This window comes from Erythrolamprus reginae, chromosome 9 (genome assembly GCF_031021105.1).
Source record: "Erythrolamprus reginae isolate rEryReg1 chromosome 9, rEryReg1.hap1, whole genome shotgun sequence".
NCBI lineage: Eukaryota > Metazoa > Chordata > Lepidosauria > Squamata > Dipsadidae > Erythrolamprus > Erythrolamprus reginae.
In genome coordinates, this window is record NC_091958.1 from 39,748,623 (window position 1) to 39,773,052 (window position 24,430).

The following is a 24,430-nucleotide window of genomic DNA, read 5'->3' on the forward strand; positions in this document are numbered from 1 at the left end:
GCTCATAACTAGATTTTTACAACCCCCCACCCCCCTTGATAAGCTTTTACTTGAATCTGAACAGTTTGGGGGTTCGCCAGAGAGAGAAAAGTGAACGAGAGGGAGAGAGAAAGGGAGGAAGAGAGAAAAGTGAACGAGAGGGAGAGAGAAAGGGAGGAAGAGAGGAAGGAAGGAAGAGATAAATATAAAGGGAGAGAGGGAGAAAGAGAGGGAGGGGAAGATGGGAAGGAAGGAAAAGAGAGAGAGAAAGAGAAAAAAGTGGAAGGAAGAGAAAAAAAGGAAGGGAGAGAAAGAGAGAAAGAGAAAAAAGTGGAAGGAAGAGAGAAGGAAAGGAAGGAAGGGAGAGAGAGAGAAAGAGTGTGAGAGAGAAGATAGGAAGAGAGAGGGAGAGAAATGATAGAATAAAGGGGAGAAAAAAAAGAGAAATGAGAAAATGATTGAGGCAGAGAATGACAGGAAAGAGAAAGATAATTATGCATATTTGTTATTTAAACTATAAATATCACAAAATTATGTTTTTTTCTCAAGGTGACACACCACCCGAGTTATGCTCAGTTTTTTGGCGAATTTTGACACACCAAGCTCAAAAGGTTGCCCATCACTGCTCTAGGAGATCCTATGCATTGCCCTTGCTTTCCCATTCTCAGAGCTGAAGCTCATTGTGCTCCTCTGAGCTTTATGGCAGATGTTACAAAATTTATGAGCTAATGCTTTTCCTTGATAGATCTCGTTAAGCTCCTCTCCCACTCCCTTCTGCAATTTTTTATCTAAAACCCTTACTGTGGGTCTTGAGTTCTCAAAGTCTACAGCAGGGGTGTCAAACTCAATTTCATTGAGGGACGCCTCAGGGTTGACTTTGACCTTGGGGGGCCTGGGGTGGGCGTGGCTAGCGCAACACCACTTGTGTTGGGGGCACCTGTGATGGCCCAAGTGCTATGCCAGTGACAGTGGGCTCCTGAGCTCCATTTCCACTGCAAACCTGCCAGAGGAATCACGAGTTGCTCCTTTGCTGTTTCTAGGGCAGCCCCACGGGCCAGATCTAAGCACTCCACGGGCCTGGAGTTTGACAGCCCTTGTCTACCAGGGTTCAGCCCAAGCCCCTCAGTGCAATCAAGGGCATGATGGTTTGACTGAACACATTTTTGCTTAATCTTACGGAGTGCAATCCGTGTTATGTCTGTAGTCTGTCAGGCAGACAACTCAGCCAGGGAGGAAAGAGTAGGGGATTTTGGTGCACGGTTTTCAGCTTTGGCTTTCCACTATTGCAATGCACTTGATCTCTAATAAAGTATACTTTCCGCAACAAATGGATCGAAGGATTGCTCCAATTTAGAGGTTTAAATTGTGGCAAGTCTGACATATACAGTTTCCAGTGATCAGATAATCTTAACTGTTCTAAACGGTATCAATACCTTCATTATCTAGGAATACTTTTGTTATGCACGAGTATGTAACTTTGCGTCATTTTCCTAAATAAATAAATAAACAAAGTTTTTGTCTTGTCTGTTTAATCAAGCTTTCTCTACGTTTAGGTTTCATGTGGGAAGAGATCACGTTTTAGATGACATTTATGCAGGAATACTGAAAGCCAAAGGGTTCACACACTTTTTAGCCCCACTGTAAATATCTCAGATTGTGTTTCCAGAGGGAGGGGGAAGGAACATGCAAATAATGTCCTCTGTATGGAAAGCTAGCAACGGAAGCCTTCTCTCTTGAAAGAAATTAAGACTATGAAAGTCATAATATTTTATAGTTTTCATAGCTAGAGATATTTTCATAGAACTCCACAGGACTTATCAGACTAATGCAGTGATGATGGGGAATAAGAGAATAAGGCTGGCATGAATGCAGGTAAACACTTAAGTGCAATAAAGTGTTCCTGAATCAAAAAGATGTAATACAGCTTAAGCTTCTTTTGGCTTGCAGTGTAACCCAAAGGTTTTCAATGTCATCTTTGTTTTTCCATCTTTCCTCTTAAATGAAGGAAAACACAGTTTAACACCTCTGAGAACTTCCCCAGTTTGTATGGAATACACAAGCTTAACAGATCCAGCTCTTGTACACCAGATGTCTAAGCACAACTACAGTACCCCGAAGAACCAGTAAAGTGAATGGGACTATAAAGCAGGGGTCTCCACACTTAGTGACTTTAAGACTTGTGAACTTCAACTCTTAGAATTCCCCACCAGAAAACCAAACCTGGCTGGGGAATTCTGGAAGTTGAAATCCCAAGTATAAAAGTTGGAGATTTGCCATATAGATTCAAGCAAGATGGTTAAAAAAGGTTTATAACTGAAAAGGGACAGATTTTGGGAGAGGCGGTCCTTGGAAAAACCCAGGCATGAGGCAGAAGGAGGAGATAAGCAGCCTGCAAAGAAGCAGCACAGGACTTGCAAAGAAGAAATTGGGGACCTCTGAAAGAAAAAAGGGTCCACTGGCCAAGGGCAATAGGGAAGCTGGGCAGCCCAGGCAGAAAGGTGGGAAGATCCCCAAGACAAAAGGAGAGCAGAGCAGTCTAGCCTGAAGGCAAGAGATGGAGCTGAAAGTAAAAAGGTGGGGAAATGGACTGGCACATCCAAAGAGTTGGGAGGCCAAGCTGGATTTAGGAATGGATACTTCCGTTGGCCCATTGACCAAGGGAGGTGAAGAAATCCAGCTTTGCCCAGTTTGGGATGGGCTGCAGCAAGCTGTGACAGCAGGTGAGGAGAATTATTGCCAGGGAGGAAGAGGAGGAGGCAATTTCAGCCAGGGAAGGCTGAGAGGGGCTTACGAACCAGGTACTTGTGCCCCTTTCAAGCAGCCTGGATCAGAAAGAGTCCAGGATGCACCAAGGGATGCATTTCGACTGAGCTCTAGAATACCAACTGTTTAAAGCAGAGGTCCCTAATCCCCAGGCCACACAGCTGGGAGTGAGCGGTAAAGAAACCGTGGGCCCTCTGTGTCTTTCACGAAACCAGTCTTTGGTATTGAAAAGATTGGGAACCGCTTGATTAAAGATATCCTGCCATCCTGCTACCTAGACAAAGGATCTCCAACCTTGGCAACTTTAAGATTTATGGACTTCAATTCCCAAAATTCTAAAATCAAATAAAGTTGCAGACCCCTTATTTAGACTGCAGGGTCAAACAATCCTTATTTTACATAAACAACCGCCCATGTGACTGCCTGCTACTGCTTACTTCCCTGCGACCAATAAGGACTCACAGAGTTGGCCTCCTCCAGTCCTGTCAACCAAACAATGTAGGTTGGCGGGGCTGCGGGGTAGGGCCTCCTCTGTGGCAGCTCCGATACTTTGGAACTAACTGCCGCCAGAGATTCACACTATCCCCACCTTGCCAGCCTTCCGGAAAGCCGTTAAAACCTGGCTCTTCCGGCAGGCATGGGGCTGTTGTCACCCTGATACAGCCATGAATGATTGAGAGTATGTATAGTGTTTTTACTTTTGTTTACACTGTAGCTATATTTTATATTATTTCATTTCATTACTGTTAGTCGCCATATAGATGCTACTACAAACAAACAAACAAACAAACAAACAAAGACTTGTATTTTTCTCCAAGAGGAAAGCTACCCCTTAGAGCTCCACACCCATCAAGAGTTTGGCAGCAGGCTTATTAGAGAACTGAAGGGAGGCTGGAGGACTCCTTTCAGAAGCTCCATGGAGACCCCTCTAAATTCCTAACCAGATTTATTTATTTATTTATTTGTTTGTTTTATTTGGAGGGGGGCATCCAGTTAGCTACATAATCTCCACAGTTCAAGGCCAAACTCTGAGCAACAGGTTGAAAAGGAAACATCAGAAAAGCGAATTATCAACTTAAGAGCCTTGAAGACTCTTCAAACACTGAGTCTTTCCCCTCCCTCAAAACTGTCACCAGCGCTTTTTCATCTAAATTGCTACCCTTCCATACTGATTTCATCTCTGTTGCAAAGTTGCACCTGAGAAAGAGGAAGAAGTGTTTACCAAAATTGGTGAGGCCCATACTTTTATAATCTCCAGAGCATTGCCCTTCTTGAAGTCCACCCAACAGTGGCCACCAGCAGAAGAGGGTGAAATCAGGGTCTTGGGTGGCACATCTACAGCAGAGGCTGTGATGATCAAAACAGCCAGCAAGTGGGAACCCACAGACAGGAAACCTTCTCAGCAGCCTGTCTGGGAGCCATTTCCCTCTCAGGGAATGGCTTTGGGCCAATTAGCCGTGGTTAATCCCCTTGGCTCTCTCTCTCTCTCTCTCCAGACGAAGCACTTTCCCCAGCTCACCACAAGCTCTTAAATTTCTTTCCCCAGCATTACCCTATATCGGATTTATCGTTATGTAGAGACAGTCACCTACAAGAACTGAGGAGGGAAAAAAAGCCTTGTAACATACACATAATACATATTGTGGAGAGAAGAAAATGAGCTAGCTGAGGCAGTGCCTTCTGCAATGATTTGGGATCCTGCTGAGTTTGTGAACTCTAATATTGGACAGGGTCCTCTGCGGCATGAGCTGAACCACCTGTGGACCAGATCCAACCCTCCCCCCCTCCCACCTGCCTTATCCAGGTAGCCTGGATTTGGGAGATGATCAATGTCTTTTTGAGAGTGGGGGTGATGCCTGTCTCCTGGAAAAAGGCAGTAGCGGGCCTCTGCATCTCTCAATCCATCCACATCATGCAACTTCCAACCTTCCAACTTTGGGGGAGGGGGTTGAATAAAGTGGTGGGGCTGAAAGAAGTTCTGAAGGGAAGAGATTTGAATCTCCCCCAGCTAGGCTTCAGCCCAGGCAAGGAGGGCCATGCTGGATGTCCTGACAGGACTTGGAGGGCACGCGGCTCCCTCTGCAGTGGTTCAATATCATTAATGATGAAATTCTTTTGGACAGGGGGTCTCCAACCTTGGCAACTTTAAGACTTGTGGATTTCAACTCCCAGAATTCCTCAGCCAGCTTTGCTGGGAATTCTAGGAGTCGAAGTCCACAAGTCTTAAAGTTGCCGAGGTTGGAAAGTCCTGCTCTGGACTGCCAACAAGGGTTAAGATTCAGGGACACTGCGCTAAATGGAGGATTACAATCAATATTATTTGAGCTCTTAGCTACTGCAGCATAAAGTACTACACGGCTCAGTCCTGCCTTCTAGGTTATGTAACACAGAGATGAAACTGTTGAAAAAGGTCAACTGCTGGTGGGGTAGAGTATCTTCAAGAAGGAAATGACGTCCTCCTTTTTTGTGTCTGAACTAAGCAGGGATGCAGCATGTGGAGACTGAAAGGATATGAATGGACAACACCTGCTGAAAATGCACTCCAGCAAGATACACTGTCCATTTGTCCAGAAACAACTGTTCCTGCCATTCCTAACTACTCTACATTGGGCTGCATTCCCAATGATGGAGCATGTCTGGAAATTGAGAGATTTCCTGACTCACAGCTCCTAACTGGAAGAGCTAATGGATAGTGTAGCTAAGTCAGCTGGCATGCGGCTGCCCCCTTCTGAGAGTAGGCAGCTTTCAGAATTGGCACTAATCACTCTCAGCTGCAACGTTCAATGACTTGAAAAGTACTGGGGACTTTTGGTATAAATGCAGCAATCTGAATACCAGTGAGTTGATATAGCTCTGCTTCACACAGTACAGTTATTGGTCTATTTCCAGATACAATTCAAGGTGGTTGTTATTGCCTTTTGAAGTACAGTATTAACAAGATTTATTTATTCAGGTTTCTGCCTTCCACAATCAAAAGACTAGATGGTCTGAAATCTTAACATCAAAAGTTATGGGTATATGTATGTAGATTGTTCTGAGTTTGGGTTTTGCCCCGTGTAATATTTTGAATGTCTATGCGACGTTTCGGTGAAATCACATTCACCATCATCAGGCTGAAGTTGTAAGCTTCATGCTGCTGTAAATATATAAACTATATATGTAAACTATATCTACAGCAGCACGAAGCTTACAACTTCAGCCTGATGATGGTGAATGTGATTTCACCGAAACGTCGCATAGACATTCAAAATATTACACAGGGCAAAACCCAAACTCAGAACAATCTACATATATATATATTTCTATCCTAGTCTCCCTTAATTTTCAAATTCAGCAAAAACATGTGACATATGTATATGTGTGTGTGTGTGTGTGTGTGTGTGTGTGTGTATTCATTCTGGGTTGCTCTTCATCACCAGGCCTTTCCAACAACTGCCCTATCTCAGTAAAATTAGCTGTCCTTGCATTCCATAGAAATAAAAGGGCTTTAAGAGGCTGTTTGGAGATGAAAATTTATATCCTGTCCCTAATCCCACATTTGAGGGAGGATTTTGTTTTGATTTGTTTTTATCTTTTCTTGATATATATATATATATATAATTATTGTAATATTTCTAAATTTTATTGGGACCTTAGCTGCCTGGGAAAGGTATATAGAAATGCTGAAAAATTAATGCATATATAAGAATGGACAATTCAAACTTCAGAATATTAGGTAGTATGCTAGATGACAGCATCCCAAACTTGGTATCCATCGTTCCTACCCAGATCTGGTTTGTTTCATGCAATCCCAGGAGGGAAGGTCAGGGACACCTAAAGAGAGAAAGGTCCTTTGCAACGTTCATGCAGGACTTATGAATGCTGATAATAGAAAGGCTGTCTTGATTTAATCAGCATGATTTTCTGTTTTTACAAGTAATCCTAAACCTATATAATAGTTCATTTACTGACCATTCAAAATTACAATGGCCCTGGAAAAGAGAGACATGATCATTTTTACACACTTAAAACTGTTGCAGCATGCCCATGGTCACATGATCCAAGATTCAGACGCTTGGCAACTGACTCATATTTATGACGGCTGCAGTGTCCCAGGATCATGTGATCCCCTTTTGTGACCTTCTGACAAGAAAGGCAAGGGAGAAGCCAGATTCATGTAACAACTGTGTTACTAACCATGGTAAGAAAGGTCATAACAGGATCATGTGATCCCCTTTTGTGACCTTCTGACAAGAAAGGCAAGGGAGAAGCCAGATTCATGTAACAACTGTGTTACTAACCATGGTAAGAAAGGTCATAAAATGGGGCAAAACTCACTTAACAAATGTCTCACTTAGCAACAGATGTTTGGTCCATTATGGTCATAAGTAAAGGACTATTTGTATTGATAGTACCAAATACTTTGAGTCCTTAGGTTTTTACCCTGTCTTTCCTCCAGGAGATCTTTTCTCTGATTTTGCTTCACAACTACTACTGTGTGAAAAGTGATAAAGCTGCAATTTAAAATCTTAGGCAAAATTTGGTACATTTTTAGTGCATGTATTACCTATGCAAAAGTTACTTACTCATTAAGAAAGGTACAATGAAAATTATGTGACATGTTTAGCTAAAGCAAAAAGATGGAAGACCTCCCAAAGCCACAACAGGGAACAATCCTTTGGGTCACCCTTTTCCTTTGCTTAGTGCTCAACAAGATAGGATGAGTAGAGGCGCAAATACCAAGCACAAAGAGTTAGTTTCTGGTTGATTGTTGAAATAATTCACAACTGAATGAAACAAGCTTTTTTGGTGACAGGGGAGGGTATAGTAGCAGAGATCTGGCACGTTAAGTACATTTCTCAAATTGTGGATTTAGCCGATAGATCCCTTTACTGATTGTGTTGCAAGCCAAACTTTCAAAGATTGGAAAGAAAGACTGTCTTTTCCTGTACAACTCTACCTACACACATTGGTCTACCAGGCCTGTTATAGATTCATAAAAGGAACTGGAATACTGTACATCAGATACCCCCAACCACATGTGTCATAGGTGGCACGCGGAGTCATACCTGAGGGCACCTGAGGCATTGCTCTTTGTCAGCTCCAGCACGCATGCAAATGATGGGCAGCTGATTTTCGGCTGCCTTTTTGGCCATTTCCGCTCTCCTTAGGCTTCAGGAAAGCCTCCTGAAACCTGGGGACTGCTAAAAACAGCCCAACCGGAAGTTTACTTGTGTGCGTCACCCCCAGCCGCCTTTTCGCTACCAGAAGTCTTGAGTAACTTCTTTGACTTTGGACAGTTGTAGCCATGCTTTTCACATCTCTTTTTTCTGCAGCTGGCAAGGCTTTGCTGAAGGCCTTTGCTCTTGATAACAGAGGTCCAGATCGATCCAGAGCTCTGTGATCGGCTAGAGGCCTTCAGGAAAGCCTTGCAGGCTGCAGAAGAAATGGGCCAAGGTATAGGAGGCCTGGTTGCAACTATCTGAAGATAGATAGTAGGTAAGGTAAGAAGGTAAGTAGTAGGGCAGCTCCACAGCTTCAGTGAGGCCTGTGCGCATATGTTGGAGGGGGGGCTCGGGGGTTGTGCGCATGCATGGGGGAAGGGCATTGCATTATGGATTTGGGCACTCACGTGCACTCACTCTTTTGACACCCAAGCCAAAAAGGTTTTGCTCATGTACAGGTAGTTCTTGACTTAAAACCATTCATTTAGTGACTGTTGGAAGTCACAAGAATCCTAAAAAAAGTGACTCAGGACTACAGCAGGGCTCTCCAAGTCAATGATCAAAATTTAGATGCTTGGCAAGTGACACATATTTATGACATTTGCTCTGTGTGTGTGTGTGTGTGTGATGTAATCAGCTTTTGCGACCATCTGCCAAGCAAAGTCACTGAGGAAGCCAGATTCACTTAACAACCAGGTTACTCACTGATCAACTGCAGTGATTCACTTAACAACTGAGGCAAGAAAGCTTGGGAAATTGTCATAGAAATTAACTTAACTGTCTTGGGCTCAATTGTAGTTGTAAGTCAAGGACTACCTGTACTACAACCTGTACAACAGTTAGGCCAGCCTAAAAGGTAAATACTCCCATTAATCAGCTTTTAGTCCGAGGGGGATAGTAAATTCATTATGCAGACATAAACAGAACTATTAACTGCTGTAGCAGCCTTTCACAAGCCCTTTATGACTATGATCAGTACTGAAGATAAATGTGTAGGTCCCCTTAACATATTCTTCATGTTTTTATATATTCTGCAGTGAGGAATATATACAAACAACTCTTCAGGCAGAACCTTCATTATTCAGTATAACAGAATATTATTTCTTTCATATAAGGAATGGGGAAATATCCTGCTTATGATTTCTGACAGATAAAATGTCCAGGATTAGAAAGAAATGCTCTCTTTAAAAGCAGGAGTACAAATTTACAAAGAGGGAAATCAATCATCCTTATTTAGTCCCCATAAAGATAAAAAATACATTTGGCTAGCAATAATTACTGTTCTTGCCAAAATTCTGTTTTGCTCAGTTAACACTTTGTTGGGTTTTAGAACTACTGAATCATCCTTATTTTTCAGACTATCCAAAGAACTGGAAAACTAGGAAGATGAAAACAACAATGGTTTTTAAACTATTCTACATAACAATATAACACGGAGAGGAAGCTCAACTAGCATTATCAGAAGAATCAGAATTTCAACAAGGATTAATTTGAAGAACTTTCAACCATGCTAGTAGATTATGATTATGATTTTTCAGGATTAAACTATATGAAATATATAGCAATAGCAGCAATATAAAAGACAATATAAAAGGGATCCATCAAGATTAAATACAGCTGTAAAGACCTGGCTTTTCCTAATGTGTCTAGATCCGGCCACAAAAGACATGGAGGTATATGTATGTATTTTATTTGAGCTTTTAAAATTATTTTTAAACTGTTTTTTAAATGCTATTTTTTATTGTTGTAAGCCGCGCAGAGTCCTGTGGAGTTGGGCGGCATAGAAATCAAATTAATATATGATATGATACACACACACACACACACCACTTTACAGCCCTTTCTAAAAGTCCCCCAACAATCTGTGTGCTCATTTTAGCAACCTTGGAAGGACATACAAATGCATTTCTAACTTTTAGAAATTAGGATAAAAAGCAATTAGGGAAGATTGTATATGAGCAATATGTCTCAGCCTTTTTTTTAAAGGGAAAAACTGCTCTTTGAAATGAACTCAGTTATTTCAGCTGTTATGCAGAAGCAATTTTAAAAAAATCTCACTGAACTCTATACCAATATTGGGCAGCTTCAAAAAAATTTCAAAGTCTGGCGAGCACTTGCCTCAATATGACCACAGACAAGGAATAAATCATCCCTTCTCCACAAGAATATCAATGAGAGGTAAGTATGGATATTACTGGGTTTTTTAAATTTGTTTTTAAACTGTCCCTTTTTAAATACTGGTTTTTTAAAATTGTTGTAAGCCGCCCAGAATCCTGGCGGAGTTGGGTGGCATTGAAATCAAATCAAATAAAAAAATAAACAAACAAACTGCTCAAAAAAATAAAGGGAACTCAAAGAACACATCCCGGACCTGAATGAATGAAATATCCTCATTGAATACTTTGTTCTGTACAAAGTTGAATGTGCACAACAGCAGGTGAAATGGATTGTCAATCAGGGTTGCTTCCTAACTGGACATTTTGATTTCACAGAAGTTTGATTTATGTGGAGTTACCGTATATTATGCTGTTTAAGTGTTCCCTTTATTTGTTTTTGAGCAATCTGTGTGTGTGTGTGTGTGTGTGTGTGTGTGTGTAATGCGGTTTGTATCCAGCTCAAGGCCAGCAAAACGACTTTGCAGCCGGTGCAAATCATATTTGGCAGGACAAAGTTGGAGGAGGAGGATGGTGGGGAAACATGTGAGCAAACCAAACCCCACATTCTTCATCCCTGCGGCGCCTTCTCCCCCAGGTAAGCCAAAGGATGCCTGGCTCCAGAGCCGAAAGGAGGATGATGAGGAAGAAAAGGCGCTAGAAAACGGTGTCTCCCCCCTCCCCCACCGAGATTTCCACACAGACGCAAAAACTTTCGCCTCACCTGCTTGGTTTCCTTTCGGCTTCTTCGTCTTTGGTCGCTTTGGCTTCCCACACTCTGCCGAGGGAGAGAAAAAAAGGGCTCCGTGAGGGGAGGCCGAACGGGGCCCAGGCGACGCGCGTCCCCCCCCCCCCCTCCGGGGGCTCCCTCATGAGGTAAATATCGCGGCTCTCAACCGCCCCTCCCCCACCCGGAGGGCGGGGTCGGTAGGGTCCGCACCGGGGAGCGGGGGAGGGGCGGCCTTCGGGGGCGGGGAAGGGGCTCCCCGAGACAAAGGCGGGGGAGAGGAATAAAGGGGAAGCCGGCCTCGCGTTCCCCTCACCGCCGGCCTCCTCGGGGCGGGCGCGCTGCGGGGCTTACCGCATGTGCTTGGCGCGGGGGGCGGGCCTCTTAGGCGCGGGGTCCCGGGCCCGGCGCCGCTCCGCTGGGGGCCCTCGGCAGGCTCGCCTGGTCGCCGCCGTCGTCCGCGGGCGCCGCCGCCGCCCTCGGCCGCCTTCCCGCGCCCCCGCGCCCTGCCGCCATTTCCAGCCTCCCTCACGGAGGAAGGCCCCGCCAGTGCCCGCTCCGCCCCCGGAAGGCCCGCCTCGCCCGGGAAGGACTTCCGGTCCTATAGCGTCCGCCCCCCAACATGGCGGACCGGAATCCGTGAGGCGTTCAGTACCTCCGCCGCCAGTTCTTCCTCGGGGCCCTGCGGGGCAATCCCGAGGCGGAGTCGGTAACCTGTAGCTCTGTGGAGCCGCCGAGGGCGAACCTCGGCTCCGAGAGGGTCTCCGGTTGCTCGGAAGCAGAGCAGAGTGGCTCCCATGGTTGGGGAGATGGAGCCCCCAGCGCGGCGGTCGGGGAGTCTGTCCTGCCCCGCCTGAGAGCAGCGGTTTCTTCGGGCCGGAAAGATTGACGTCCGTTCTGGGTGAATTGCTCGCCTGAAATTTAAGAGAAGGAACCTTGTAGGTCATCTAGTCCAACCCCCGCCCAAGCCGCCGCCCAAGCAGGAGCAATGCTTGGTTGCAAGTTTAATTGAAGGAGTCCAGAAATACTTCACAAGAAAAGCCCTCCACTCCTCCTCATGCAACAAATTACCTTATTCCTCCATGCTTCAAATACTACGTTTAGAAAAATTACAGCTGCGCCGCCTCCAAACTGATTTAACTGTTGTTCATAAAATCATACATAATGTACTCCGTTAGCGACTACTTCACCTTTAGCAACAACACCACGCAATAGATACAAACTAAATGTAAATCGCTCCAAACTAGACTGCAGAAAATATTATTTCAGTCAATGCCTGGAATTCACAATCGGACTTTGTTGTTTCTTCCCCCAATCCCAAAATCTTCAACCTTACACTATCCACAATGGATCTCCCCTTTTCTAAGAGGTCTGTAGGGGGCATGCATAAGTGCATCTTCGTGCCATCCCTGTCCTACTGTCTTTTTATCCTTTCCATCTCTACTTCATACTTATGTTAATGCATACTGTACTATAATACTATATTTGTTTGACAAAATAAATAAATGTTTCTTGTGACACTTTCCGGGCAGGTTGCTATGAGGGAAATTTGGGTTGAGGTATAAAGAACCCCAGAGCCTTGCTGGGACCCCACGTTGTTTTATCCTTTGCAGTTGCTAGCTGGCACCTGCACATCATGTCCTGCCTGAATCTGGATGGAAATGTCGAACTGGGTTTCTATCTTGGATTCTTATTCTGGAGACATCCATAAACTGACAAGATTTCCGCAGCAATCTAATTGTACAGGCATTATGAGAATGAGTCCCTATGCACGTAACACAGACTGGATTGTTAATCCTCCATTATCTGCACTGCCCACTCACAAAGGACAGCTGCAATATTTATTTAATTTATATACCTGTTCATCTCAAATAAGTCACTGGGCAATGCATACAGTAAAATAACAAATCTACACAATCAACATTTAGTGGAGGAATATTGTGTGGCCAAATCCTAACCCTTATGAGTTCTAGAAGGGTGCTATCTTTGAGCAGTTGAAGAACTGCATTGCTGTCACTGGTGAACAACCAGTAGTGCTTTTTTGTGCCAGACCCATTTCATCCAGGATCCCTTGCAGCTGCAATCAATCTACTTCTAAAATCCTTAGTTGGGCTACAAGCAGAGCAGCTAGCAGATTGGATGGGGTGCATGAGAGGTTAAATGAAACTTTGATTTGAGAAGATAAAAGAATATAATGCAAGCCAAAGAGAGAGCAAGAGAGACCTTAATTCATATTCTTTCCAGTGGGTAGAAGGTGGGGCTAATCTGTTTGGTTTTCCGATTCTCTTATTTGGAGTTCAATTTCTTATCTGGGAAGAGCCAAACAGCATGGATGGCAACACTAGAGAGGGAGGGGAAATCCCCTCTAAGTTAGTTGCACAAGAGTTTGAGTTTTCAGGGCTTTGCCAGATTCTGCCCATTATCTTGATTGGCTAGCTTACTTTTGATTAATCATTTTTAATCCAAACCTCTAGAGTCTGCCTTCTTCCCATTCATTAGAAGTGAAGATCCTCTAGTTCATGTAAAAAGAACCAATGACACAAGGGGTAAATTTATTGTATTAAGATTGGCTTGGATTAAACTATGCCCCAGAACAACAACAACAAAAAGAATGTAATATGTTACAGAGGAACATATCATTCCCCAGAACTTGGTGTCAGATGGTACTTTATTTTAATGTTAATAATAGTAACTTGAAATCCCAGATTTCCTTCTGCCTCTTTTTGTATCAAACACAGTCAAAGTGGGGTTATATTGAGTTTCTTCCTCCTTAGTGCCAGACTGACATTTATTCAGTGGTTCCTGCAAGCCTCCTTCCAGATATATTTGCAAAGGGTGGTTTCAACAGTTGTTCAATATTGTTTCCTAACAGTAGTAATCAGAGACTTCCTGTTAAGACAGACTAAAGCCACAACCTGATGTTTCCACATTTATTGTCAAGCAAGCAGGCCAGCTTTTGAGTGCTACCACAACTCTGCATTACAATAATCTTGACATTAACCATATTTTGGGTTAGGATTTGCCATGCTAACTAAATAGTACCTCAGTGAGGAATATATTTGAGGATGAGATATTAGGGGGAAATCACTGAGAAAATATTTGCACTGATGTTCTGCTTGTGAGTTGGAAACAGATTCTTGGTTCCTGCAAAACCAAGGTTGGTCCATATCAGGGATCTCCAAACTTGGTGACTAAGACTGATGGACTTCAACTCTCAGAATTCTGGAAGTTGAAGTTCACCAGTCTTAAAGTTGCCAAGGTTGGAGACCCTTGCTTTAAGAAAAGGGCAAGGCCTACCAGCCATTTCCCCCATGAAATAGAACTACACGAGTGGCTTGTAGTTTGCTGGCCTGGCCAGTTGGTAACCTGCAACCGCAGCCAACTCAACTAATGCCCAAGAGCCACCGGCAGAGGCAAACTTGTTGCCCTGGACAGAGAAGCCACCTTTTTAAAAAATATATTTTTATTTATTTTTAATATTTACATCTTTGCTCATTCTAAATGCTTTCAGGTGGGTTAACATCCATATACTATTTATTGATATATTCAGGGGTGGGCAGCAGGCAGGATGGGGTGGAACACAGTTCCACCGGCGGAAATGAAGTTGTGTGCCCAGCTCCATCTGACTATCCCCCCCCCCCCATCCTCCTCTTCCTTGGAAAGCGGCAGGGAGACTAGCAATGGCAGGGGACAACCCAGGAAGGAGAGCAGGGGAAACACGAAGTAAATTGTCACCCCAGAGACCAACACTGGTGACTTTGTAAGTTGAGGACCTAACAGTTCACTTGAACGATGATGATCATTCAAGCCACTCCCACCTGGTCACATAGGCAGCAAGCCACTCCTACCCAGTCAGTCACATGACCATCAAGCCACACCCACAAAATAAGCCACACCCACAAAATAAGCCACACCCACAGTGGGGCAGTAAAATTTTTGGCTGCCCATTACTAGATATATTATTCATTTTTACATTTGTACATATATTTCTTCATAATGTTCCATCTCTTATTGTTGATTTGCATTTCTTTTTTGTGTCCAATTGTACCACTTCGTCCAGGCAGAATAGTAATCGGAGTCCTTTTGATTGTTCAATTCCATAGCTAATCCGTCCATTCCTGCACATTCGTATATTTTCTTAATTATCTCCTCGTCGCTAGGTATCTGTGGGTTTTTCCATTTTTTTGCATAAGCTATTATTGCGGCCGTTATAATGTGTCATATTAAATACTTAAACATGAATTTCTAATAATGCCTAGCAGACAGAACTCTGGTGTAAATTCAATTGCTGCATTCGTTATTTCTTGTAGCCACTTTCTAAGTTGCTTCCAGTACTTTTTAGCTTTGGGACATTACCACCATAGATGGAAGAAGGTGCCCTGTTCTTCTTTACACTTCCAACATGTCTGATTATAATTTGGATATATGTGAGCCAATCATTTTGGTGCTAAGTGCCACCGGCACAACGTTTTATATTGGTTCTCTTTGTAAATTATTAACAGAAGCCATTTATATCTAGGTTGGTGAGCCGGCCGTTGGCAGGATCAGCAATTCCCCCTCCAGTGAAACAATACCTGGCATTCCCTAGAGAGGCAGGGCAATAGACTCTCTGGCTCTCGGGACAATCACCTGCTTCCTGTCTGTGCTCATCCCCAGCCCCAGGGGAAGAGCCCACTGTGCTCCATTTTGCCGACTGGGACTAGGACAACCCTGGATTTCAAGTGTGATGGTCTGAGAAGCGCTAGGCAAGGGCCCATTTTAGGAACCCAATACTGTACCCCTTGTTTTTCCTGGCTTTTTACTCTCCTTACTGGAAAACGGCTGAGAAGATTCAATGTTAATTAAACAGAAACTGAAGGAATTGTGGATACAATTGGTAATGCTAATCAAGCAAGCAGAGACCCACTTTGTCATCAGTTATGGTGGGCTACATCTATACATCGATGAGAGTGCTTCAGTGAAGGGCTCCTATGGGTACGGTCAGGTACGCAGAATCGGTAGAAAAATTTTGATTTTTTTTTTCTTTTTGTCCCTTCTGGGCTCTGGGTATGTTTTTCCTATTGCAGTAAATTAGTTTGAATGTGTATAATTTTAGAAGAGCTGTGCGTGTGTACATACACATATAGTTTATGTAGTAGTTAATGTATATTTCTGTGTGCCTGTGTGCCATATGTATGTACGCATAGAGCATATATACATGAAATTAAATAGTATATTTTAGAGGTTCAGTAACAGTAAATAGTTAAGGAAATTGTATCTCTTTGAGGCAAGGAGAGACCAGGCACCCTAAGCCTAACCCAAACCCTTGATGTTAGTGACGTCATGTGACTGGCGTAAAAGTGGCAAGGACGTTCGCACTTGCGAGATTTCGCCAATTTTTGCCTTTTTCTTTACTTCTGTGCATGAGCACGAAGCAAAATCTCATGCATAAAAGCAAAAAAAAAGAAGTGGAAATTGTTGAAATATAGTCTGCGTGAGCGTCCTCGCACGAGATTTCGCTTTGGGCACATGTGTAGAAGTCTAGTGCGTCTGTGCGTACACACATTGGGCATGTGTGTGTTTGTGCCAGCCTCGGAATCCTGGTACCTGTAGAAAAAGATAAGTGGAGTCCTTCACTGAAATAGCTGAAGTACAGCTGCAGCACTTGAGTCTTCAAAGCTGGTTAATTCTAACAGGTTTTCATTTTAAAAGTGAAGGCGTCCTGAAGCAGTGATGGCAAACCTTTTTTCCCTTGGGTGCCAAAAAAGCATGCACGCATGCTAACACGCATGCGCGAGTACCCACACCCATAATTTAATCCCTGGGGAGGGCAAAAACAGCTTCCCCTGCCTCCCGGAGGCCAAAAATAGTCTGTTTCCCAACTTCTGGTGGGCCCAGGAAGCTCATTTTACCCTCCCCAGACTCCAGAGGCTTCCTTGGAGCCAGGGAGGGTAAATATGCCATCCCCCAAACCCCTGGAGGCTCTTCTGGAAGTCAAAAATGGCCTCCCAGAGCCTCTATACGAACCAAAAATCAGCTGGGTGGCACACACATGTACGTTGGAGCTGAGTTAGGGCAATGCTCGCATGCCAACAGATATGGCTCCGTGTGCCACCTGTGGCACATGTGCCATAGGTTCACCATCACTGTCCTAGAGAAACTTTGGAAGGCGGCTCTGCTTTCCATGAAGGAAGAGCCCTCAAAGCAATTGGCCCATGAGGCACCGCTGCACAATCATTTGGGTGGCAGGTGGCATTTGACCCTCTTAGGTGATGTTTCTTTAGGCCCATTCCAGACCAGCTTCCCAAGAAATGTCATTCAGACAATACCCCAAGACAAGCCACCTTGACTTGTGGACATAAAACAATGGAAATTTGATCCTCCTAGAAGTGGGTTACATCCCTTCCCTCTTCCAATCACCCATTCCTCTTTGAGTTTGCTGTGTCTGATTGTGGTATCCTCAGCGAGAGATGCCCACTGCAGGTATTTCATGGGATGGCATGTTAGAACCCAACAGCCCAGCTCTGGACACCTGGACATTCTTTTAAACCTCTTTGGCAACTCACCCAAAAGTTGGGTTAGCAACTGAGAATGTACCACACTAGCAGCATGAAAGATACAGTGCTTCTGAAAGTGAAAGGGCAGTGAGATTTCTGCAAGTGTTTTTCAACAAATCTCTACAAGGTATCTGTTTGTGCTGGCTAAAAAATGCTTGACCCTTTGACATTACTTGGAGAGCTATTGAGGCTGAAAGGCTGCTGCTCCACATCTCCCCAGAAACAGCTCAACCACAGCAGCCAGACTATTTGGTGACATCGTCATGCGCTCATTCTGATGTGGTTGTTTCATGTGTACATTTCATGCCTGGATGCAGGAAGACATATCCATCCTAAGATAAAATACAGGTAATAGTATAAGGGCAGACTAGATGGACCATGAGGTCTTTTTCTGCGGTCAACCTTCTATGTTTCTATGTTTAAGACCCACGGAAATTATAATGAGCAGGACCACCTACTTTGGTGGGACAACCCAACACTTCAGGTAAATTATTTCAGCGTAAGTACTGTATATTTGGTATATATGTGCCTTGTCGTTGGACAGGAATGGGGGTGAAGCAATGTCATCTCAATGTTAATCTCTAGTATTGGTCCAGTAGGCTCTTCAAAGTGAAAACAGTCTCTTGCTAAATGTAGGAGAGATGATAAGCGTGCAAAACCTGCTGCAAGAGTTTGTGCTCCTTGGACATTATCTTCAGCAGGGAGGAATCTTATGTAGAAGCAATTGTTGCAATTTAGGGATTTCATGTCCTGCAGCCCGAGAACATGTCCACTCCTCCCTCCTAAGTGGACTGCTAGCAAGGAAACGTGAAGAGGAACGGAGCTGTGTTCTGACATAAAACAGAACGGATCTACTACCTCACTGAACATTTGAGCCACTCCTAAAACCACATGCAGAAAAATACAGGACGCAAACTGAGTGTCTGGGCTTCAACACCACTTGGAGTGGAGTGGGGTGAGAGGTCAGGAAAGATGTAGCTGCTTCTGCAATCCCACTGTGGGCCAGTCTAAACATTATGATGGGCGTTATAAGCCTAGATGTTTCTCCTCACAGAGACCCATCTGCAGTTCAATGAACTTTGAGATGGACTGACAGTTCTCTACGGTGCTAAGTTTCAGCCCATCAAGTGTACTTGGGAAGGGAATGTTCACCTTCCTTATACTTTGGAAGGCCACCCCCCCCCCTCTAGTCTCAGGGAAAGGACTCTAAACCCCAAATGGATGGAGACAAGGATGCACACTGCAGCCGTTTTCCTTCTTGCTGTCCCGTGTTGAGGAAGGGAGCTACCGAAGGCCACTACAATAAAGTTTGTTCATCTCTCACTGTGTAGAATTTATGCCACATTTTTATCCGTTTCCTTTATTAACACTGGAGCTATAAAACTACCACATTAAGATTCAATGAACTTTTTTATTTATCATCCAAAAGTAACAGAACAGGGTTGCAATGAATCCCTCCAGCTGATATTTCAAACAGATACCAGCCCTTTTACATATCTTGACAGGCAATTAAAAAAAGTGTGAAATTTTTCACAGTACAGTCAACTCCACCCAAACTAAGGTAACGGTGGATTAAAAAAAACGCCCCCAAATTAAAACAAAACTTACCCACCCTCCTCCTCCTCCCATATTACATTGCCACAACTCACAAATCTGTACAAAATGTTCATTTTATAAAGCTCTGATGTAAAAATCAAATCAAGCAGCAATTCAGTAAGTGCAGCACGGGGCCTGTTGTAGCTCTATTTACAAGGCTCTGGTAACTTTACATGAGGACAAAATGCCATCGGAGTGGCTGAGTCCATCCTGCCCCTTAGACTGGGACAGGTTTTGCTTTGGGGTTCTCCTTCTCCTTCTCCTTGCTCTTCTTCGCCTTCTTCTTCTTATGTTTATGTTTTTGGCTCTTCTCCGCTTCTGACTCAGCGCCAGGGTGTTTCTTGTGCTTCTTGTGCTTCTTGTGTTTCTTGTGCTTCTTCTTGTCCTTCTTCTTCTTCTTCTTCTTGCTGTCCTGGCTGTCGGCAGAGCTGGCACTGCTGCTGTGGCTCCGGCCTTGGCTCCCTGAAGGGCTGCCACTGGGGCTGCTGGGGCTCTGGCTCTGGCTGGGCTGGGGGGCCAGGGAAGTCGGGGCTACCGCCTCTTTCGGCTTCTCCTTCCCATCTCTGGTCTTCTTCCCGGGGGAGCTCTCCTGTTTTGTCGAACCGTTGCTATCGCTGTCGCTTTCATTGTAGTCTGGGACAAAAGCCGCCTCGTCCGTTTCCCGTGTCGGGTCCGAAGAGAGCCGGGTTGTGTGGCTCGGCTGAGGCTTTGGCTTGGCAGCATTCTTATCATTCTGGGGAGCCCCTTGCTCCTTGGCTTCTGGGGAGCTCCGTCTGCATGCCGACTTGCTTACAGAGGTCCCTCTGTCTTTATTGCTCCAGGCCTCCGAGGAGGGCCGCTGCTTCTCTCTCTCCTTGCCCGAGCTCTTCTCTGGGCCTTTGGGCTGTTCTGTTGGACGCCTAGAATCGTAGGCGTTCTTGGGGTCGTTCTGCCTTCGGTCCCTGGATGGGCTGTAACTGCTCCGCTTGGAGTCCCAGCTCTCCTTCTTGGGCTGTTCCGTTCTCTCCTCCCTGGTCTTGCTCTTGGAGGCGGAGGGGGCTGGATCCCGGGTGCGTGAAGGCGAGGCTTTCTTCCGCGTGGTCCCACTTCGTTCCTCCCTTCGCTTGGAGCTGGAGTGGTCTCGGCTGCTGTCCCCATCTGACTTCTTCTCTCGGCTGGGAGTAATGTCCTTTGTGCCAGCTCCGTGGGCAGAGTCATGCTTGTCTGAAGATCTGCTGTCCCTGGAGGAGTGGGAAGAGCCACTCTTGGCATTTCCTTGTTCTGTCCCGCGTTCGGAACGGTCCTTCTCCGGCTGTGCTCCAGTCTTCCTTTTCTCGGAAGAGTCTCGATCAGAGGCGGCATGGTCTCTGTCTTTGGCCTTCCCCTTCTCATTTGATGTTGCCGTTTTGGAGGCTTTGGCCTCAGGCTGCAAAGTTTCACGGCCAGGTTCTTTTGCCGCTCTTGAATTTCTCTCCATGGATTCAGGGTCCTTCTCGTTCTGTTTGACAGGATTGGGCAGCTTCGTGTTGACGGTCTTGATGACACTGGCCGGCTTCCCAATGGTAGAATGGACTTGTGCAGTCTTAACATTCTCTTCTTCCTCCTCAGAGTCAAAATCATCCTTATCCCACTTGGACTGAGGAACCTGGATCATGATGATGACGTCCTCAGCAGGGGCAGTGATGTCGTTGTTGTATTCTTCCATAGTCTTGATGACGGTGCGCTTGGTGTCTATTTTATCTTCCAGCTTTTTCACTGGACTGCCTCCAGCAGAGCTTGTACTGAGGAGGCAAGAAGCAAGAAAGATTTATTAGGGGGGATACCAAAATGTGTAATTTCAATTCCTAATTTTGTGCAGTGGCAATATGAGTTTCCCTGTCTTGCCAAAGACATCTGTCTAATGGCCTAACATAAGGAAATGTCCTGGTAACTACCACGGATGCTATACTTTTTTTTCTTTTTTTTAAAAAGAATAAAGTTATTCCATAAAATGGTTTGATTTCATTTTCAACTGTTCTAATTCTAGAGAAGCAGAATGTGACTTCTAAGCTAACTTAAAAATCTGCATCCCAGTTGAGAAAAAAAATGTCAAAATTCCGGGCAACCATTCCTTGCCTTCAGGGCAAAGTCTGATCATCCAATACGATTCACATTATTATTATTATTCCTTTTATTCATTAGACATGAAACTCAGTCAACTGAAAATCAAAAATGCATCAAAAATACCATTGACTGGTGCTAATGGTTGATACAGGTTGCTGCCAGCGTCCAAGTATCAACCAAGTATCTTCTTAAAATATACAATGTTCCCAGTAGCCCAGTTTTTTGCAGTTCCGCTGGTGTTATTGCAGAAAGCTGCAATTTCTTGATGTACTGTATTTTGTGAAATTCTTGGACATGGTACCAAGTGCCTTGATGACAATGGGTATCACTGTTACAAGTTTATTATTATTATTATTATTGTTGTTGTTTATCAGGAATACAAAGGAAAGAAACCTCCAGACCAAACCCCCCAGCCCCCAGAGAGTAATGAAGGAAAAGGCTGTGGTCATCACTGGACTACATAGACTGGGAGGAAAGGACAACTAACTGGTATCAGGATTAAGAGGTTTTGCCAGGGAAGGGATTCAGCCCCATCAGAAGAATTCAGAACTATTAACAAAAGGATCTGAGGGAGCTTAACGGAAGGGCTGTGGGGACGGGTTTAGCAAGTCATGGGCCAGAACCACAGTTGCCTGCCTTGTAAATCACTATACCTGGTGTAATCGACCAGTGTGGAACCTGATCCATCCGCTGCCGTCACTTTTCTCTTCACTTTCCCTTTGGCTTTCTCTTGCTTCGCTTTGCTCGCCACCGCCGGCTCAGGCTTCTCGGCTGAGGCTTCTTTCGCCAGAGGGACGTTGTCAGTACCGGCAATCTTTTTGCCCGTTTCTCGGTTCAACTTAATCTTCTTTGCAGGAACAGCTGGTAATGCAGCTTTGTCCTTCTCAGGGGTCCTGTCTGTTTTGTCTGCTTCTGGGTCATTCTTCCCTTTTGGCAATGGCTTCGATTCTGCAACTTCTGGCTTGGAAGCTTTCAGCAATGTGGTTTCAGGCTCCTTCTCAACTTTGTCCTCCATTTTTCTCTTCCTCTTTTCAGGTTTGGCATCTACTGGTTTGGTTTTGTCAGTGGGCTTCTTGGATTTTTCCTCTTTGCTGGACGTCTTCTCTTGCTTGGTTTCCTTGGGATGCTCCTTCTTGGTCTTCTCATCCTTGGTGGACTTCCCCTCTGGGTGCTCTTTCGTGCCTCGGGGGTGGGCTTTACGGGGCGTGCTTGGAGGCTTCTCATCCTTCTGGGAGGAAGGTTTGGGGCCATCAGCCTTTGGCAATTCTTCCTTCACCTTTTTGGCAGAAGGTTCAGACCGTGGGGACCTTTCACGGTCAGCCTCCGCCTTCTCCTGAGGTGCTGCTTTAGCTGGTTTGGCTTGCACCTCCTTCTTGGTAGAGGCAGCCCCATCGGAGCTTTTCTGCTTTGTCTTTTCTACTCTTCCCTTTGGCTTCTCTTTCCTCTCCTTGTCAGAGAGGGGCTTAAAGGCAACTGAATCCGCTTCCATTGGCTCATCCCGTACAGGAGTGGCATCGTCCCTGCTCGGGGGCACAAAAAGGGAGTCAGGTCTACCCTCTTCGCCAGAAGCAGGCTTCCGTGAGCCCTCCAACATGTCATTGCTAGGAAAACCATCACCTTCCTCTCCCCTCCGTCTTTTCCGGTGTTTCTTGTGTCTATTCCCTTTTGCATCCCCAGAAGGATTGTCCATTTCTTTCTCCTTCAGTTTGGCCATGTCTTTCATATTGTGGCTCTCTCTTCCTGGTAGCTTTTCAGAGTAGCCACCGCCTAGATTTCGGTTCCGATGCCCGAGCCCTCCAGGATAATCATCTCTGCGACCCCGAATATAAGGGGAATTCTCTCTCCTTGGTCCAAGAGGGCCAAATCGTTCTGGGGAGAAGTTCTCTCTGTTAAGCAAAGGTCTGGGTTGAGCTCCAGCTGGGAAGCCCTTAAAGTATTTTTCATACCATTCTCTGTAGGTCTCCCCCCAATCGCGGTATCTCTCCTTCTCAAAGGGGTCTCTCATATCCACAGATCTCCCATAATATGCTTTCATGTCATAAACTGGGATTTCTCGGTAGCGACCAAAATACTCCCGTTCCCCTTCTCCCTGAGGAACGGGCCTCTTATTCGGCGACTGGCTTCTGTATGCTGGAGATCTTGAACGAGAATGATACCTTCTGTATGGAGGTGACCTAGACCTTGATCGATGATATCCATGGGATCTTGACCTTGAGCGGTAATTACGGCTCTTCCCTCTGCCCCTCCGGCCATAGGGGGGCGACCTCGAGTAGGAGCGAGAATGAGAGCGGCTGAAGGACCTCGAGTACGAGCGAGACCGGGACGAGCCAGATCTTGACTTGGAGTAAGTGTAGGAACTTCTTGAGTAGGAAGATGCACTATATGGCGATTTGGACCTGGAACACAATGAAAACAAATGTTTAATTCTAGCTTCTGGATCTCTGTAAAAATTACCTTGCATCGCAAAGACAAGAGAATTCTGCAGTATATTTTTAAAAAGCATTGATATTTGCTATATACAATTCAAAAATAGATTAATAATACTTTGAGTTGACCCATAGGGCTTTTCCAGTTTTTAGAAAGGATTCTGAAATTTGCAGAAAGAGTTCACCAAATATCTACTCCGGCATTTCCCTACACTTTGGCTGGATATCACCTAGATAATTAACCAATGATTTTTCTAGCAATCTTGCAAAGGGTCCAAAATTATTTGAGAAGACGCTTGTCTGTGTACAAACTGGATTCCTAATCTCTGTGCAGAACCGCTATCAACAATTTTAGCGCTGTGTTGCCTGCAAGGCTGGGCTCTCAAGCTGCCTCGCTGCATGCCTGAAGGATGGACAACCGCTGCTTTGGTTCCTGAGAACCCGGCTAGAGAAATGGCCAAAAATGTCATGAGAGGCCCCAGGGCAATTTGGGGGAATGTCACTCAACTGAGCTGGACTACTCAAGAAATGATACTGCTAGTTTGCTTTGGGGGGGGGGGGATTACAATGTTTTAAATTTAGCATGGGTTATAACTTCCCAGGCTACAATTTGACTGCAAATAACACATTCTGCCCCAGAGAAAATTTGCCATTATCAATGGTTGTTTTCCGGCTATAATTAATACAGAATGAAGGGGGATTAGGCTCCAAAGGCTGTATTGGAAAGAGACCTGCTTGGGGGAAGAGTGCAGGAGCAGCCCTTGGGGATTCCTAGCAGGGGAGACAGCTCTATGTCTATGAAGTTGACAAATGAGGGCTGGGCTAGATGCAACTCCTGGCCAATGGGGAGGAGAGTCCAGGACTCTGGCAGAGAATGCGGCAACTGCCATGATTTAGCTCTGGCCACAGGCGGCAGCAAGCAGAAGCCCACCCAGAGTGCATCCTTGTTCTTGGGACAAGAAGG

The 24,430-nt window shown here is 45.0% G+C and overlaps 2 protein-coding genes across 11 annotated transcripts in view; both read right to left on the reverse strand.

Annotated features, from left to right (window-relative positions):
• Positions 1-11,722, reverse strand: part of TNRC6A (trinucleotide repeat containing adaptor 6A) — a 56,830-nt gene extending 45,108 nt beyond the window's left edge. For 2 of the 5 annotated variants that reach the window (XM_070760858.1, XM_070760855.1), the window contains exons 1-2: positions 11,482-11,715; positions 10,824-10,877 (exon numbers count right to left, since the gene is read on the reverse strand). In XM_070760858.1, coding sequence (XP_070616959.1) covers positions 10,824-10,877; positions 11,482-11,625 — 198 coding nt within the window. In that variant the 5' untranslated portion in view covers positions 11,626-11,715. Of the gene's footprint in view, positions 1-10,823; positions 10,878-11,180; positions 11,265-11,481 lie in introns of those variants that run through there. The other 3 variants (XM_070760860.1, XM_070760857.1, XM_070760856.1) reach the window with 3 other exon arrangements.
• A 7,031-nt stretch (positions 11,723-18,753) lies between these two features.
• RBBP6 (RB binding protein 6, ubiquitin ligase) overlaps positions 18,754-24,430 on the reverse strand; it is a 28,972-nt gene continuing 23,295 nt past the window's right edge. For all 6 annotated transcript variants that reach the window (XM_070760865.1, XM_070760864.1, XM_070760866.1 and 3 more), the window contains 2 exons: positions 21,694-23,436; positions 18,754-20,718 (listed from right to left, as the gene is read on the reverse strand). In XM_070760865.1, coding sequence (XP_070616966.1) covers positions 19,176-20,718; positions 21,694-23,436 — 3,286 coding nt within the window. In that variant the 3' untranslated portion in view covers positions 18,754-19,175. The remainder of the gene's footprint in view (positions 20,719-21,693; positions 23,437-24,430) is intronic.